Below are 19,048 nucleotides of genomic sequence, written 5' to 3'. Positions count from 1 at the left end.
CTCCCCCACGTACAGCCCCGCTCCCATTGAACAGAAGGACGAGGACAGAGGCTGTTACTACTCTATCCCTTTTTATTGTCTTTAATCTATGTTGTAAAAAGATCCAGTATCACATAACAGCCACTGAAGTATCCCAATATCACACTAGTTCTGAACCATTTAGACAATAGCTTAGTCTTTTTTTGTTTTTAAACCTGCTGGAAGGGAAGAAAAAAAACAAAACAAAAAAAAACCAAAAAAAACCCCCAAACCCATCCTGCCCCTCATACAGGCTGAAAGAAACAAACACTGCTCAACTCAGAGTGACAACCTCAAGCAAGTGAAATGAATGAGTTCCGCACGCTGCGCCCATCGCCGCCCATCAGTTCGCACGGCCAGGGCTGCAGCTCCGCTCCTAAAAGGCCGTGAGGAGGAAACGAAATCGCAGTGCAGAACAAAAAGGGGCCCCGGCGCTGACTTCAGGTACAAAGAGCGTAAGAAATGGTGAATAAAAACAAAACGTGGGCCCTCAGAACCCCCCTGCACTGCCCGCAGCCCAGCGGCCCACAGGGGACGAACGGAACGAAGCCTCACAACAGCCCTGTGAGGTAGGTGGCACCGACAGGGACCGAACTCCAGAGCTCCTTCACTGCAGTGCCGCCCCAGTCCTCCTCCTGCACAAACGTGGTCCCCGCTCGTACAAAACAAAGGCTCTGTGCCTGTGCTCCTGGGCGCCTGCAGGAGCCGCGCTCGCAGGCACAGTGACAGCGACAGCGGGGTCCTGCGGTGCACAAGGCCAGGGATCCGAGCTCCTGGGCGCGGGGAGGACGAGAAATCATACAAAAATCATAAGAACAACGCAAGAGACAAAAAGTACAGGCAGGGCGGGAACAACGAGTCACGTCTCACAGGGTGCCAAGGCACCGCGGATCCCAGGCGTCACCGATCCCGTGCCGAGCATCACCGCCGCGTCTTTCTCCCCTGTGCCGGGCTGGGAGCCATGGAGCTGTGCTGCTGCTGCTGCTGCTGCATCCGAAGGCTGAGATCCGCATTCCAGAGCTGGAGAAGCTCAGCTCTGCCCAGCGCTGCTCCCTCCCGGCCCTGTGGGGATGGGCAGAGGACGGCGCAGCCGCAGCCTCGTGGTCCAGTTCAGGGTGCGCGGCGCCCATCGGCTTCCATCGGCGCTTGTGGTCCGGGCGGGCGGTGCTGCGCTGGTTGTTCCTCCTGGTGACCATGCACGGAGCCGACAGCAGGAGATCAGACAACATTAATCTTCTAGGATGGAGAGAGATGACTTCACAAGGGATAAATAGAACTTTTATTTAAATAAACATTTGTGAACATCTTTATACAAATTACAAGTCCCCACAAAATCCTCCGGCTCCGCCTCAGGCGCCGAAGCTGCCGGGAGGGCCTTTGAGCAGATCCACCAGGATGTCGAGCAGCTGGCTGTGCTGGTGGTGCAGGTCGCCGGGGATGGCCGCCATCTCGTAGCACAGACACGTCTCCACCATCTTGGAGAGCGAGACGCGGAAGTCGCGCAGCAGGCGGATGGTGTAGGAGTCGCCCTCCAGCACCAGGAGGTCGCTGTCCGTCAGGGAGACGGTCGCTCGCCAGCCGTCGTCTTGGTGGGGAGAAGAGAGCGGGTGAGGAGCCAGAATGGCGGGGAGCTGCTGCTCTGCCTCTGCCAGGGGCACCACAGGCACTGCACGGCTCGCAGGGCCTCGGCTGGGCCAAGCCAACCCTGGGCACAGAGCAGAGCTCCAGGCTGCCTGCACCACCGGGCTGGAGCCCAACAGCAGCAGCATCCAAAGTGCAGGGGCTAAAGCAGCACACAGCAGGAATCACAGAACGGCCTGGGTTGCAAAGCAGCACGATGCTCATCCAGCTCCAACCCCTGCTGTGTGCAGGTCGCCAACCAGCAGCCCAGGCTGCCCAGAGCCACATCCAGCCTGGCCTTGAATGCCTGCAGGGATGGGGCATCCACAGCCTCCTTGGGCAACCTGTGCCAGTGCCTCACCGCCCTCTGGCTCAAAAACTTCCTCCTCATATCCAACCCAAACCTCCCCTGTCTCACTTTAAAACCATTCCCCTTGTCCCATCACCACCCACCCTCACACACAGCCGTTCCCCTCCTGTTTATCCGCTCCCTTCAAGCACTGAAGGTCACCATGAGGTCTCCCTGCAGCCTTCTCTTCTCCAAGCTCAACAAGCCCAGTTCCCTCAACCTCTCCTCACAGCAGAGCTGCTCCAGCCCTCTGAGCACCTCAGTGCCTCCTCTGGACCCGCTCCAAGAGCTCTGTGCCTTTCTTGTGCTGGGGGCCCCAGGCCTGGAGGCAGTGCTGCAGACAGGGCCTCACAAGAGCCGAGCAGAGGACAGACCCTGCTCCTCCCCCCTGAAGCCCAGCCCAGCAAATCCCTCCCCCAGGGCTCACCCCAGGCCCTTCACACTCACCTCGGACGTGGATGTCCGTGTCAGTCATGAGCAGCACAGCCAGCGGGTGGACCTGGGAGGAGTCCCGCACAAACACCCCTCCGTTGGACTTCACCGCCATGAAATAGGTCAGCCAGCGACTGTACAGCTTGGAGGCCTCCCTGCACAGGGGAGCCCTGTCAGCCATCGCCGGACGCAGCAGAGCCCCGAGGCTCTGGGCCGGTGCGTTCACACGCGTGGCTCGCTCACCTGTTGATGGTTGACTTGTGAAGCAGAACGGTGCCCGCCTTTGTCCGGTACGCGTAGCTGTTGGGCTTGAACTTCCCTTGGCGGGTCACCTTGCCTTGTCTCACCTGGAAGGAGAAGAACAACACCTCAGGCTCTGCCCACAGAGCAGCTTTGTCCTGCACAAGATCCCACCTGGGCGGCTCCCAGCCAACCTACAAGAACCGAGCAGCACAGCCCCGCTCCTCAGAGGAGGATCCAGACGCCCAGCAGCGAGTGCAGAGTGGGGAGCTGTACCTGGATGAGGTTGGGGTAGAGCCCGGCCATGAGGACTCCCTTGACCAGTTCCTCCTCTTCACTGTACTGGTTACACACAGATGAAGGCATGGTGCAGTCAGATGGCGAGGACACCAGGAAGGCTTCGTAGAGGTTCTCTGAGAACTGCTTGACAAGGCCTGCGGGGAACAGACGGCACTGCTGAACCCTCTGCTCTCCCACCAGCAACGAAACGACCCCAGCAGGGCAGCTCCAGCTCCAGCTCAGCTTGGAGGCTCTGCCTTGGCACCAGAACAGACTTTCCTGCCTGTGGCCTCCTGCAGCCGGGGCTGCCTCTGCACTCCTGAATTCCAAAGCCAGGATTCACCTGCAGGCCAATCCCATTTCTGCGCTCTGCTTTTCATTGAATCATTCAGGATGGAAAAACCCTCTGAGACCCACAAGCCCAAGCCCACCCTGCCCACTGCCCACAGTCCTGAGTGCCACATTTCCACAGTTCTGGTCACCCCCAGGGCTGGTAACCCCCCACATTGCCTGGGCAGCCATGCCAGCATCCAACCACTCTCCTAGGGAGTAGGAGTTGTTCCTAATATCCAACCTGAACCTCCCCCTGTTGGAACTTGAGGCCATCACCTCTCATACTATTGCTTCTAGGAGCAGAGGCCAAACCCACCTCACCCCAACCTTTCAGGAGCTGTGGGGAGCAGCGAGGCCTCCCCTAAGCCTCCTCTGCTCCAGACTGCCCCATCCCACTTCCCTCAGCCACTCCGTGTAGCACCATGGCTCCAGACCCCTCCAGCTCTGCTGCCCCTCTCTGGACACGCTCCTGGCCCCCCACGTCTTTCTGACAGCGCGGGGCCCAGCACAGCACTGAGGTATTAAACAGGAGCAGTGCTTCAGCCTCTTCAGGGGACAGGATGCAGAAGCAGGTGCGTGGGACTCACCGTTGATGAAGCGAAGGCTGGGGCCATACAGGTAGTAGTCCTGCAGGTAGTTATCCCTGGCACGGCTGTCTCTGCGTCTCAGCACCTCCTCCCAGCCCGCCACAGCTCTGACAAAGGCGAGGTGATCGCTCCCACTTTCCCTGCTCAGAACGGCCTTGGCCTGGCAGAGGGACGCAAGGTCAGCCAGGCGACAGCCCCTCTCCTGCCCGCTCCCACCCTCCTCCTGGAGGTCTCCTCACCTTGTCCACCTCCGCACGGTTCTGCAGGCTGCTGCTGAAGGGGTCCCGGGTGAGGCAGGAAACGATGACGAGCAGAGGGTGGAGGCAGCGGTAGATGGATGCCAGGACGATGGCCTTTGCCAGCCGAGGGTCTGTGGAGATCTGGGCAAGGCGTTTGCCCAGCGTGGTGAGGGCTTCTCGCTGGTCCAGCACCCCTGCAACAGAGCCGCACGCGAGGGCGTCAGCAGCAGCTCCAAGCAGGAGACAAGTGGCAGCCAGCTGCTTTGGGGATCTGCCAGGAGGATCTCAGTGCTTGGATTATTTGGTGTAAGCTGATAAAGCACGCAGCACGGGGGCCGTGGAATCTCAGAACGGTTGGGGTTGGAAAGGACCCCGAAAGCCCCCCAGGTCCAACCCCTGCCATGGGCCCAGGGCCCAGTCACAGCCTCAGGCACCTCTCCAAGGGCGGGCACCACAGCTTGGGGCGCCTCACCAACTTCTGAGTAAAGATCTCCCCTCTCCTTGAGCAAAGCAGTGCAGGAAATGAACCAGCACCACAATGTGCGCAGTTGCCATCCTTATCTGGGGACAATCCTGCCCAGTCTATCCCACAGGATCCTGTGCCAGCTCTCACTTCCCACATTCAGACAGCAAACACGTTCCCATCACACCCACACCAGGACATTGCATTAGCTCACCGATTTCCTGCAGCAAAATCACTGCTTCATCCACAGCTTTGATGTCAGGGCTGTCCAGAGCCTTGGAGAGAAATTCAACTGCCTGCAATACACAGAGGGAAAACAAAAGGCATGTTTCCCAGCACATGGAAAAGCCTCCATGAGCCCACTGTTCTGCCCCAGGGCCATGAGTTCCCCTCGTTTCCCCTACAGGGACATAAGCACAGTCCTCTCCACTCACGCACAGAGTCTAGCTCTAGACACACTCATCAAAATAATCTCTGTATTTTCTGGTCTTCTCTGGATAGCAGTGCATTTGGGGAAGCAAGAACTAGAGCCATCAGCACTGGATTGAGGCAAGAGCTCATCTCTGGAGCGGGCCCCCGGCACGCCGCATCCCGCTTCAATTGGCTGCTTACTGTTTTCTCTGGCATGTGGATCTTGGCCTGAACCACCAGGTTCTCCAGCGGGGTGCGCAGGATCTCTGGCACCTGGTACGTTGGCATCTTGTCCAGGCGGCTGCGAGGGAAGAGGTGATAGGCAAACCCCGACTGGCAGCGGCCGGCGCGCCCTCGCCGCTGCACCACGTTCGATTTGGACACCCAGACTGTTTCCAGGCAAGACACCTGGAAGAAGAAGGATCAGATATGAATGCTCCCGCAGCTCTCTGCCCTGCACAGCCACAGCCTTCCATCCGGTCTGCAGACCCAGGAACTCCTCACAACCCACCGACCGTCCTGCTGAAGGGCAGGGGAAGCCCCGCCGTCCTCCTGCATCCCGGCACTGCCGCTCCCCAGCGAGCAGCGGCGCAGAGGCCTGAGGCACTCAGCACACGGGTGCCATCAGGATGCCATCTGCCTGCAAAGCTCAGCGCTCCCCTCGGCCCTGGTACCTTGGTCTTCAGGTCATAGCGCTCCTCCTTGTGCGTGCCACTGTCCACCACGTGGACGATGTCATTGATGGTGATGGAGGTCTCAGCGATGTTGGTGGCCAGGACGATCTTCCTGACGCCAGGTGGAGGCCGCTGGAAGATGTTCTGTTGGTCCATCATGGGGATGTTGGAGTGCACTGGCAGGGAAAAGCAGAGTCAGCCCTGCTGAGCTGCTTTGCTGCACGAGGACGAGGTGACTGGCACCACCAGAACATCATCCCATCCCTTCCCCAGTCCTTCAGCTTCCCCTTTTCAAAAGGTCTGAGGCAGGAGATGGATAGCCCCACTGCTGCCTGGTTTCACTCCATCAGAAACACATGCTGACAAGAGCCCTTAACATTTTTATATCCTGTTTTCCATACCACAAATCAGTGACAGAGAGATTTCCAGCAACTGCACAAAGGGCAGGGAAGCACAGGAACGTGCAGCTCTGTCAGAGCACCTGCATTAATCAGCAACTGAGCTGTTCAGAGATGCACCCCTCTGACCTGTCTGATACTGAATGCAGAAGACTGTGAAAGCAAGAAATCCAAAACAGAACAAAAATCTTTCAAGCTTTGCAAGGAAATACTGACTTGTTCTGTATCCCAGGAGGGAAACCTAAAACATGACATTCATAAGTAGAAGGTGAGCAACAGACATCCCACAAAACAGTCCCGAAGAGCTCTTCTATCAAGGCTCCAGTGACACAGAATGCATCGGTCTCCTCCTCACCTAACTCTGCACTGCTGGAGGCAGACAGGAAGGCAGCTCACCTGATCTCACACAGGTTTGGCCAGCCTCTGCTAGCAGTTATTTGTGCTTTACATGCACTCCTCATACATCAGAGCACACAGACTCGCTCTGTATCTACATGCAGCTGCTGGAGGGGTTCGTGCAGTCAGCTGCCCCTCTCCTGGCTGCTGGGGAGAAGCCTGGCCCATCTCACCTGGCAGAACGAGGTACCGGCTGTTCTGAGAGCCCAGCATCTCCAGCAGGCGCTGCTGCACCCCTTTGATTTCCTGCCACCCGGGCAGGAAGCAGAGGATCCCACCTGTAAAACAGAGCAAGAACACGTGGCGTGGGAATGCAAGCATCCTCCCCAGCTGGGGACACAGAAACTGCTGCTGCTGCACAGACAGAACGTGCCCTTAATTTCCCCTCGGTCCAAGAAACCTGCACAGCAGGGCCAAGGGCTGTGATGCCCACTGCCAGCTGATGACTAAAGGAACTGCCATCGTACTTCTGAACAAGGGACAGGCACAGCCTTTGAGGGCAGCCCATCCCAGCACCTGCTGCATCCAATTCTGTGAACTCATCAGGACAGAGCTGAAAACCAGAAAGGAACAAGGCTAGCTGCATTCTGGGAGTGAATATCTTCTATCAGCCTTAAAACATTGAAAGCCCTTAGAAGTAATCGTAGAATATTGCCTTCTTCACAACCCCATCACCTCCTAGGGAATGGCACCCAGTGGGGATGGTTCTGCAGTACAGGAATGTAACCAAACAGTGCAGCACAGGCTGGTGCACAAATGAGTCCAGCACTTCAGCCCAGCAACTGCTGGACCTTGGGACACAATGACTGAGGCACCAGTGCAGGATCAGCACCCAACCCAGCCCCCAGAGACCCTTCTGGACTCCAGAAATAAATCTGAGGGACTGCTGTGAGCACTGTTCACTTCCTCTGGCTGAGATGTGGAGGACTCAGATGTTGGCTCAGGCAGAGACTCAGAGTGAGGTCACATCACACTGCCTGCCACCACTCACTGCAGCAGGAATGCAGGGTGCTCTGGCAGTGTTTTCTCTGCCAGGGGTCTGGGCTCTGCAGATACCACTTCTATTTTCCCCCCAGGAAGAGTAAAAGGGAAGGGGGCAAAACAGAACCTACCTGGTTCTCCATGGGCGTCAATCTGGAGTACAAGGTCGGTGATCAGATCAAGATCAAGGACACATTCATCATCTGATTGCTGGATAAAACAGTAAGCACAGCAAGGTAACGTTTTGATACAGGTACTAAGGGAGCTGACAGGAAGAGTGCCATCCCAGCTCTGCTGTTTGTAAATAGAGAAGGTTTCACGGGTGAAGTGATGAGTGGTGGCTGCCTCAACCACAGTGATCATGCAATGGCTGAGCTGAAAATCTTGGGTGATGTGGAGAAGACAGGCAGCAGAGCCACTGCCATGGGCTGTAGGAGAGCAGGCTGCTCGAGGAACTGGTCAGGAATGGGAAGGGGGCCCCCACCGGTGGTGGGATTTGAAAAGCCATCTCTTCAGAGTGTGGGAACAGGCAATTCCAGCGTGCTGGAAGCCAAGCAAGCAGGCAGAAGGCAGCCTGCTGAAGGGGGAACTCCTCCTGGAACTCAGGCAGAAAAGCAAAGCGTGCGGGCTTGGAAGCAAGGTCAGGATATACAGAAGGACTACAGAGGTGCCCTCTGCCTTCACAGGGAGAAATTCACATGGCCAAAGCTCAGAACTGAAGCTGGCATGTTGTGATGGATAGTTAGAAAGAAGTGGTGCATTCTTTTGTTGTGTTGATTTTTACTTGATAAAGTTAGCCATCTCCAAACAGGGATAAGATAAAGCAGACATTTAATGGCTTCTTCACCTCCACCTTAACATCAACCCTGGGTTGGAGCACCACAACCTAGGAGTGATAAGCTCCCAGCTGACTTGATTTACTGCTGCAACTGAATGCAATTAGCCTATGGACTCCAATGGGATTCATCCCAGGGTCCTGAAAGGCCTCTCTGTTACCTGCTGCCAGTCTTAGGAATTTGGTCAATCCTGGTCAACTGGAAGCTTGCTCACATTACTCTGATCTTTAAAAAGGGCAAGAAAGATGATGGTGGTAATCAGTACCTGAAAACTTCTGAAGGCTGTTCTAGGAGTTAGTGAAGAAACACTTGCAAGATGCCATCAGTCAGAACCAACATGGGTTCACAGCAGACCAGTCGTGCCTTACTAGCTTTACAGTCTATTATGACAAGGTTCCACTCCCTTCTTTTCACCCACCAGCTATGGGCTATGAGGTTTCTGGCAAAGCTTTTGATAATCTCACAGTATCCCTGTAGACAAAGGGTCCAGCACACAGCCAGACACAGAGCAGTGATGGGCCAGGCTCAAAGGCTTCTAGGGCACACTGCAACATCAGCAGCCAGGCTCTGCAGGGCTTCATTTTAGGGCCAGTTCTCTTCAGTACTTCACTCAAAGACCTGGACACAAGAGTTGAGTGCACTGAATACATTTCTGGATGATACTGAACTGGGAAGAGCCACTGATTCCCTTAAGGGTAAAGAGGCCTTGCAGAGCAGCCTGATAGAGTGCTGGGCAATCACCAAGCACGTGAAATTAACTAAGAGCAAACAACCAATTCTGCAGCAGGGATGCAGTCATCCTGGATGTACACAGAGCCTGGGGACAAGTGGCAGCCCCTCAGAAGGGATCGAGGGGCTCTGCTTCACAGCAAGCTCAATAGGAGTCAGCAACTTGCCTGAGCAGCCAGACAAGAAAGGAGTCAGGGGCAGGAGCGTCCTGGGGGGCAGCAAGCACAGGTAAGCTCACTTGATGAGGTCAGTGACAGTGGTCACACTGCACTCAGCACTGCTGTGGCCTCACCTCAAGAACTGCGTGCAGTACTTTGGGATCCACAATATGAAGGATGTAAAATACCAGGATGTGTGCAAAGCAAGGCAACAAAGAGTGAAAGGGTTAGAGGGCACAGTTTATGAGGAGCAGCTGAAGACACTTGGTCTGCTCCACTGAGAGCTTGAGGGATGACCTCACTGCTGTCTGCAGCTTCCTCAAGGTGGGGAGCAGAGCAAGTGCTGATCGTTGGTGGCAGAATGAAAGGGAATGGCTCCCAGCTGCGTCAGGCAAGGACCAGGACAGATACTAAAGAAGAATTCTTCACTGAAGAGATGGTCAGGCACTGGGACAGGCTGCCCAGGGAAGTGGTCACAGCCCCCAGGTTGCTGGGTGCTCAAAAAGCATTTGGACAACACTCTCACATCTACAGTTCAACTCTTAGGTTGCCCAGCATGGAGACAGGATTTGGACTGAACAATCAATATGGGCTCCTCCAATTCTGGACACTCTGTGGTCCCAGGAGGACACATGTGGAGCAATAAGCAGTGATCCAGCAGAAAGGTGCACAGATTCCCAAAACATCTTCTGGAGAGAGCAAGTGCCTGTAGCTGGATGGCCTCCCCAGGAGCAGGAAGCTCAGGAGCCTGCTCTGCTCCATCTGGCACTTGCTCCAGTCACAGCACTGCCAGCTTCCTCTGCTGTGCTGTGATTATTATGCACTCTCTTTCCTGTTCTCCAGGCTTGAAAGCTAGCTGACACTTGGGAACCTCTACTGAGTAGCACCTCATAAGTAGCAACACTTAAAGGAAATTTCATGGGACAGAACTATGCCATGCATACCCCAGGCCTTCAAATCCACCAGGCACAGAACAGCAGCTTTTATGTCTCAGTAATTTGGAACAAGTGTGTCAGGCCAGCCTAAAAGGAGCAGGGTAAAAATCCCAGCCACAGCAGAAACAGGAAGGTGGCCCTGAAAGCAACGGGACACTCTCAGCAAGTCTGCTGATGATACAAAGCTAGGAGATGTGGCTGATACACCAGATGGTTGCTCAGACACAGACAGGAACTTCCACAGGCTGACAGAAACCTCGTGTGGTTCAGAAAGAAGAAAGCCAAAGTCTGCAGCCTCAGGAGCAAACTCCTGGACAGGCTGAGGGCCGGCCAGCTGGAAAGCTTAGAATCCTGATGGACACCAAACTGAACACAAGGCAGAACAAGCTCCAGCTCCCCAGGCTGCACCAAACACTGCCAGCAGGTTGGCAGAGGTGATCCTGCTCCTCAGGTGAGCACACGGCAGCCAGGTCTGGCTCCCACATGAAGCAGAGCCACCAAAGAGAGTCCAGAGAAGGGCCATGAGATGATGAAGGTCTGGAACATGCCTGCTGTGAGGAAAGACAGAGAGCCTGGAGTAGAGGCAGCTTAACCTGTATAATTATTCAATGGGAATATCCAATATTTTATAACGAAGAAGAGGGAGCCAGGCTCTTCTTGGCAGTGCCCACTGACAGGGCAAGAGGCAACGGGCACAAATAAAATGCAGAAAATTCTATTTAAGCACAGGAAAAATCCATCTTTACTCAGGGAGAGATTGAACACTGGAGAAGCTGCAAAGTATCTACCCTTGGAGATGCTGAAAAGCTCCTCCTGAGCAGCGGGCTTGGGCTGACCATGCTCTGAGCAGGGGGGCTGGCCTAGATGAACCTGCAATGAAGGATTCTTCCAATCTCAAGCACTCTGTGGTTCCACGTCGTGCCACTGAAGCGAGGTTACCCGCAGCACAGCCCTGGAGGCACTCTCCAAAGAACAACGTGGAGCAGTCAGAGCAGTTGCACAAAGCAGCCATGAAGGAACCGAGTGCTGCAGGACGACGAGTGCCTGCTAACACAACTGCTCCAAGGCACAGCCATCTGGATCCTGCACCAGACTCTCATGCTGCATACGCACAAGCACACGGAGCTGGTAGCTTACTCAGACACACACACACCTCATGCCGAAGAGGGGAAAAAAAGCAACTTAAACCCCAACATGAAGCTGCCTTCACCCATAACTTAACTAGAACACAAGGGATACTGCTAAGCTGAATTTAGCTCGTGAGTGCTGACTTGGAACGAAAGCTAAGCGAACACTGCTCATGAACAACAGGAAGGAGGGACCAGTTCCAGGCCCAAACTCTCCCCCTGCTGATATGCCAAAGCCCCTCGTGCAGGGGGAAGAGCTTCAAGGCCGCGCTGCACACATGCACACATACCCACCTTTATCTCGTAGTGCCGGTGTCGGTGCCTACCCAGCTTGGCCAGGATCTCCTCCAGGTAGTACTCCTTCACTGGGTACATGAAACCGGGCACCTTGACCACAGGGCAATCCCCAAAGTAATGCGAGAAGCGCTGATTGTCTCCCGTGGCGCTCATCAGGACCAGGCGCAGGTCGGGGTTGAGCTTCTGGATGCCTTTGAGCAGGATGAGCAGGAAATCCGTGTTGACGTCTCGTTCGTGGACCTCGTCGACCACGACGTGGCTGACGCCCTCCAGACTGGGGTTTCCCTGCAGCTTCCGCAGCAGGATGCCCACGGTGCAGAAGAGCAGGGCTCCTCCCCGGGCCGGGGGTTTGCTCTCCAGCCGCACCTGGTAGCCCACGTTCTTCCTCATGTTGGGACCCAACTCCTGCGCCACGCGCTGGGCCACTGAGATGGCGCTGATCCTCCTGGGCTGCGTGATGACGACGTTGCAGCGGGCGCCGCGTCCCTCCAGGATGTAATGTTCCAGCAGGAGCTGAGGGATCCTCGTGGTTTTCCCGCAGCCCGTGTCTCCCGCTATCACCACCACGGGGTTCTGCTCGATGGCTGAGAGGATGGTGTCCTTGTGAGGGTCCACGGGCAGCGGGTGGCTCTCCTGCCACGAGGATCCCCTCCTCTTCCAGAGGGCCAGCAGGTTCTGACTGAGGCGCACTTCCTCCGCTTCCAGCATAGGGATGTACGTCTTCCCCGTGATGGCGTCGCTGATGGCGCCCGACTCCTTGCTCAGGTTCATCATGTCATCAGCAATCCGGGGCCTGGACTCCCTGATGTCCACCGGGTACTGGGAGAGATGGAACAAGTTGTGAGGGACAGATTGGGGACAGTCATCAGAAGGAAAGGAGAAGTAAGTGCCCAAAAGGGACTCGGTCAGAGGGGTTTTGCAGTGACCAAAAAGCTGCATTCAAATCTCTTTAGACTGCGTAACTCAGCCTCCTAATTCTCACTTTAAATGACCTCAACTCAGACTGCAACTTGAGCAGCTCCCTGCAATTTCCTTATTGTGTCTCCTAAAGTCCAGGTTAGATATTAGGAGGAAGTTTTTCCCCCAGAGGGTGGTGAGGCACTGGCACAGGTTGCCCAAGGAGGCTGTGGATGCCTTCGAGGCATTCAAGGCCAAGCTGGATGTGGCTCTGGGCAGCCTGGGCTGCTGGTTGGCGACCTGCACACAGCAGGGGTTGGAGCTGGATGAGCATCGTGCTCCTTTGCAACCCAGGCTGTTCTGTGATTCTATGATCTGTCCTGACAGAAACACTAACACCAATGTGAAACTGACAGGCACAGATCTGTACCTTACACTCTCCAACTCAGTGTCTACACTGTATGCAAGCGATGCATCCACCCCAGAAACCAAACGTTTGATACCATCAAGTTGTCCCACCACTCTCCTCACGCTCAGGAAGTCCAGACAGGTAACTTGCACAAAATTTAAGTGCTTAGCTAGGCCAGAAATATTCAGTCCTGGTTAAATTAAAAACAAAAAAAAAAAAGCCAAACATCCCACAGAAATAACTAAAAAGGAGCAACAGTGGAATTGACAGGAACACAAACCAAACCATAGACCCAGGTGTTCAGAGGATTAAAGGTCCAGCTGCAGATCAGTAGTTCTGGATTCAGGCTTCTTCAGAGTCACAAAAGCAAGCCTTGCATGCACTGTGACAGCTTGTGGCACGTACACATGGAGGCAGACCAAGCACTCACAAGATGTTGCTGTTTTTCTAACTTTTCCAACCCTTGATTCAGCCACTCAGAACAGCTCACTGAGAAACAGCTGCTGCCTTAGGCACAGGCTTGGCTTCCCAACATTCTCACCACTGCTTCATTTATGGTATCTGCAAAAACTGTAAGCATCCCAGAGATCCACATTGTGCAGCTCCAAAGTGCATCAGCGTGGCACAGCGACCACCGGTCACCTTCCAAACATGGGCACTATTTCCAATGACTTCAATTAGCTGCAGACTTTATACCTGTGCCACACTCATCCTCAGCTAACCTCAGCACTAACTCCTGCTTTGACGATGAATGCTCCCAGGGAACCCCATCCTGTCCCCAGGGAACACTGCTTCAGCTCCTACCAGCCTCCCACCAGAGAGAGGGATCTCCTGGGTGAGCACAGGCAGGTGCTGGGGGACCTGCACCCACCACTACACTGCACATGCTAGAAGAGACACTGCCAAAGGAGATCTGCAAATTTACCAGCAGTTGGCCTTGCAAAGGAACAAAGCAGAACCAGTTTTAGGGAAGCAAGATCTGCTTGTAACAAAGAACCCAGAGAAGGCCCGCTGCACATAAAGGGTCTCCTTTCTCCAAGGCTCAACAAAGACTGATCAGTTCTGTGGCAAAACACTGAGCCATAAACTCCCCCAGCACCACGACACAGAGTTCCCAGCCAGTGTACAATTTCTGAAGTTAAAGGTGATCAACCAAAGGCGGTTCTGAGCCTTACATGATTCAGATAGTTCTCAATCTTACGCAGGGTTGCTTCAGGGACTTTGATGTGGCACGGCTTCCTCTGGTTCTCACCAAGCTCCCGGAGGGAAGTCATGTTATACATAGCGTGGCTGAGTGGGTTGTTGTTCTTGTCCACCAGGCCAAGGCTCTGAGAAGGACAAAAGCAAAGAAGAACATCAGACGAGATGGCTGCACGTCACGACAACAGAGAGGGGTCCAGCAGGTTCTGATGGGCTGACTGCCCACCCTGCAGCCACAACCCTTCGTGTCCTGCTTTTACCAGTGCAAGGAACAGGACATGTTCCTATTGCAGAAATGGACAGGTGGAAGCAAAAGGCTTCACTCCTTCAGCATGGTGCTCACAGGGTCTCAGACCTGTCAAAGAAACCACAGCCACAGCCGATTGTGACAAAACCCTGCTAGCATGGGCTATTAACTCTCCTGCTGCAGTCCTGGTACGCTGGGACAGCTCAGTACCAAGCCTTATGCTGTTTTCCTGGACTTCCTCTGACAGCTTTAGAGTCCACAGAGAAACCTAACGCAGCCATGTTGCCAGATGAGCTCATCTATGAGAACAGGAAGGCAGTCTGTCCCAGCAGAAACCGAGGTGTCCAAGAGAACAACACTTCGAGAGCAATCCCCACCTGTCACTTTGTTGAGAGCTCAAAACAGCCTTAAAGGGTCATCACAGGTTTGATACCAGAGGGGTACAACAGCAACTGGGATTGATTGCCAATTGAGGTTTGGAAATATAGGTTTACTGGTTTATGAAATCAGAGGTAAGGAAGTTTCACACGCCATCACATCAGGCTCAAATACGGAGAGTCAGGTGCAAGGAGCATCTCTGTGTGACAGGAGGGAGCCGTATGTGCTTACCTTCAGCTTCTGACAGGCCAAGGCTGCTGCTTTGTTTTCTGCCTCCACCTTACGACGGCCCTTGGCTGCAAAAGTCATGGGACAGGGCCAGCGCAGCGTCAGCTTGCAGATCTTGGTCTTGGTGCCAACTGTACGGAACTGCATGTATTCCTGAAGGGTGGGAGAGAGGGGTGAGAGCCCGACACAGGCTGACTTTAAAAGACACCCTAACACTTCTAAGCAGTGTTTATTGCACAGAATTCCAGATGCCCCATCCCTGGAGGCGCTCAAGGCCAGGCTGGATGTGGCTCTGGGCAGCCTGGTGTGCTGCACACAGCAAGGGGTTGAAACTGGATGAGCATTGTGGGCTTCTGCAACCCAGCCATTCTATCAGCATAAATTCCACCTCAAGCCCATAAGTGGAGGCAAAAGTGAAAGCAGACAGCTGTGTGGAGAAGAACGTGTCTGACAGCACATGGGATGGAGCACAGCTAAGCACGTGGGGTCTGGAAAGGAGGTGGGTGACACACACCAAGCAGCAGAACTGCTGGATACTGGCAAGAACCGAAGCGAGGAAAGATTCCACCAGCGCAGAAATGACACAGTTCTGAGTAACACAGACTTGTATTTGGTGCAGACATTAGAGGAAATGCCAACTTATCTTAGAAAACAGACTCCTTCGTGCAAACAACAGCTCCTCTATTGCCTGGACCTCAAGTAACAGCATTCCTGGTGCTTCATTTCCTTCACTCCCACCAAGATTTCTCCCACTCTTCGGGCTGATTTTTGTCAGCCTAATTAACCTCCTTTCTCCCCCCAACATCCAGCTGCCCCAAGAAGCATCCAAAGAGATTCCAACTGGAGCCTCGGAGCTTCCTCACTGCAGGTCCCAGGGCAGGGAGCAAACAGCACCTTACCTTGACTGTGGAGGAAGAGGTTGCAATCTGAATCACTTGGGCCAGGAGGTTTTTGGGAAGCGGGAACTGCGTCAGAGCACGGATGGCAGTGTTGTCATCTGTCATTTCAATGGAACCCCCTCCTCGGCTGGATGGAAGAGAACAGTTTGATACACAAACATCCACTCTATCTTCAGACCCCAGCTCACCTCAGGGCTGCTGCTGAGTACAGGTAACCTCAGTCACCTGATCAGGCTGCTCTTACTACTAAAATCTGTCAATTACAGAACAATCACCCTGGGCAGCAATTAAAACATTACAGCAGTATTACGAACCAGACTGAATAAATAGCTTTTAACTGATTAAAACAAACAAAAAAAAAACCAACAAGGCAGGGTTAACTTATTTCTGCATCCAACAGCATTCCTCAAAACAACCACCACCACCACCAGGACCCTATTGATTTTTCTCCTGTTGACTACTTGAAATGTAAGATTTCTGCTCATAAAGTCAAGCAAGCACAGTGATGAAAAGGAGCAGACTTAGCATTGCCCCCAACATTTAGGGGATTGGAAAAGGATTCCTACCTGCACTGCTTCTGGAAATAGAAATCTCTTTAGGCCCAGGACACCAAAGATGGCACTTGGGCTTTCCATTGTGAAAACCATCAGGCACAAGGTCAGGCTGCCTCACTCTCACATACAAAACGGCACCACAGTCAGTGCTGGGCCCACATGCAGGGGGTCCCTTGAGGGGTCTGGAACACAGGGCTGATGAGGAGAGGCTGAAGGAGCTGGGAATGTTCAGCCTGGAGAAGAGGAGCTCAGGGGAGACCTCATTGCTCTCTATAGCTTCCTGAAGGGAGGATGTAGTGAGCTGGAGGTCAGCCTCTTCTCTCGTGTCATCAGTGATAGGAGCAGGGGGAATGGCTTCAAGCTACGGCAGGGGAGATTCAGGCTGGACATGAGGAAGTATTACTTTTCAGAAAGGGTGGTCAGGCACTGCAATGGATGCCCAGAGAGGTGGTGGAGTCACCGAGCCTGGGGGTGTTCAAGGAAAGGCTGGATGCTGTGTTGAGGGACATGGTTTAGTGGGAGCTATTGGGGATAGGTGAATGGTTGGACTGGATGAGCTTTTAGGTCTTTTCCAACCTTGGTGATTCTATGATTCTATGATCAGCCACAAAGGAAAAAAATCTGTCTACTTTACTGCCCTGCATCAGCAGCTACCTAGCAGACTCACCTCGCATCTCTGCCAGGAGTTCGAGCGTCCTGATGCGCCATGGGTAAATAATCGGAGACATCGATGGCCTCTTCTTCCAGCTCTCCCTCCTCCAGTTCCCCTTCCTCCAGCTCCCCTTCCTCCAGCTCTTCTCTCCTCATGGCTTTGGGCATCCTGCCCTGCTCCATGGGCTGGATGGGGTCGTCGGGCTCCATCCGCCGCCAGCAGGTCGACAGGTCGGCGAGGGAAGGGCCGGACTTGGAGCGCCATTTGCCCTCCGAGCACCACCTCTCATCGGGGCAGCCCAGCTGGTCAGCCAGCAGCCGGTACTTGGCAGCGTCAAACAGCTCATTCCTGGGCCCCAGCAAACCCCAGCCCTACCAGAGAGACACGACAGTTATGGAGCAGCGGGGAGGAGGCAGAAAGGTGACAGCAGGGAGCATCACCTCTGGTGAAGGGGGGAAGGGCGGGAGCGGCTCCTTCGCAGCACACAGAAAGGGAACTTCCAGAATCTCAAAGCTTTCCTCCAGCCAGGCTTAAGGAAGGACATTCGTACACCAAGCTCCCTCCCCAAAGCACAGTTGCCTGGAATTCTGTATCTCCTTAGAAAGGCTGGGCCAGGATCTATTGGTGTTTTACAAGGTTTTAATGCATTCAGCACCTTTCTGTCAAGGTCTTACCAGACCACTACAATCCATTCCACCTTTAGCTCTCAGAGGACCTCTGTTAGATAAGGCTGTATCACTCTGTGCTGTAGGAGTGCCTAGGACAGCGAGAATTCACTTTGCTGCTGTACTCAGAAGCCATACTCAGATGCCCTCTGCCCCAATTAACAGTGCCACGCTGCCCTCATTGATGACCATTCACTTAGAGCAGCACTGGGCCTATTTCTATAGCTAGGACTGCACCAGGCCTCCCATCACCAGGTTTTCCTGTTGGTTTCAGCTCCAGCTGGCAAACCACACAGCTAAAATTTTGCATGCTTCATCTACAGTTCCAGGGTTAGCTGGTTTTTGCTGTTAGTTGGTTTTTTTTGTTGTTCATTTTGGCTTTGTTTGCTTTCTAGTTCCAAAGTGAGAAGAGTTCAGTGATTCCCCAAATTTACAAACAGCATACTGCAACTGTTTCCCTATGAAAACTTTCAGGGTTACAAAGACAGCCAGAAACAGTGCTTTCACTGAGTGCAGAAGAGCAGGGCTAAAACAACCACATGTTCAGTGAACGTGAACTGAATGAGCACCAACTGTGCTGCAGGTACAGCCAACCAGAGGAACAAGTTCTGCTAATCACAGGATTCAACAAACCAGCTGAAGAAACTGCTGGCTTTAAGGCTGCAATCCTTGAGATCTGAAGGCTCAGCTTGAAAACTAAACAGTTACTTCTAAATGCACGTTTCTTGGTCTACAAGCAAATTACAAGTTCTCCTGTTGCTGGAGCACCTGCAGCACTTCCTCCAGGCTCCTTAGCAGGAAGCACTGCTCCTACTCCTGGATGAGAGGGAAACTCCACACAGGCCAACTAAGAAGGTCAAGAGGCAAAGACAGAGAAATTCAGAAGGGGTATCAGCAGAACTGGCAAGGCCTGCATGCTCAAAGGCTCGTTTCATCGAGTTATGGAGGAAGAACCAAAGCTCACCTTGAAGAGCTGGCACGCAGCAGCTGCCGCTTGTCTCTCAGCATCAATCTTCTTGGTCCCATAGCCTTCTACTTCCACATTCTTAGGCCACTTTATGTGCAAAGTGACTTTCTGAAATGCAAAGAACACCAGAAGCTGAACTCTGCCCATTTAAAAAACCATCCCACATCCAGAACTCATTCCACTCCCAGCCCTGCTGATCTGTAGCTGAATTTCTCTAAGGCTCAAAGAGGGTATGTCCAAGGAATTCTCTCCTGTTGCTGCAGCAAAGATGAAAGTTACGACCTTGTTGCTATCACAGAAACATGGTGGGATGACTCCCATAACTGGAACACCACCACTGAGGGCTACTGGCTCTTTACAAGGGATGGGTGAGGTAGGAAGGGTGGGGGAGTTGCCCTCTATGTCCAGGAGTGGATAGACTGTGAGCAGCTCTCTCTGAGAAACAGGCAG

At 53.8% G+C, this 19,048-nt stretch overlaps 1 protein-coding gene across 1 annotated transcript; it reads right to left on the bottom strand.

The window, feature by feature from the left end:
* Positions 1-54: 54 nt before the first annotated feature.
* DHX30 (DExH-box helicase 30) lies at positions 55-18,760 on the bottom strand. The gene is made up of 17 exons (XM_042839427.1): positions 18,596-18,760; positions 16,982-17,337; positions 15,761-15,887; positions 14,865-15,014; positions 13,984-14,136; positions 11,500-12,321; positions 7,552-7,630; positions 6,613-6,717; positions 5,646-5,821; positions 5,173-5,379; positions 4,775-4,856; positions 4,098-4,291; positions 3,859-4,018; positions 2,936-3,093; positions 2,663-2,766; positions 2,435-2,574; positions 55-1,603 (listed from the first exon to the last, which is right to left on the bottom strand). Exons 1-17 carry the CDS (start codon positions 18,743-18,745, stop codon positions 1,368-1,370), a joined length of 3,399 nt encoding a protein of 1,132 aa, XP_042695361.1. The 5' UTR covers positions 18,746-18,760; the 3' UTR covers positions 55-1,367.
* Between the last annotated feature and the right edge of the window lie 288 nt (positions 18,761-19,048).

Source organism: Centrocercus urophasianus, unplaced genomic scaffold (assembly GCF_019232065.1).
Source record: "Centrocercus urophasianus isolate 14NV4802_14NV808 unplaced genomic scaffold, USGS_Curo_1.0 seq_912, whole genome shotgun sequence".
Lineage (NCBI taxonomy): Eukaryota > Metazoa > Chordata > Aves > Galliformes > Phasianidae > Centrocercus > Centrocercus urophasianus.
Note: the sequence above shows the minus strand (reverse complement) of the source record. Positions and strands in the feature narration are given on the sequence as shown.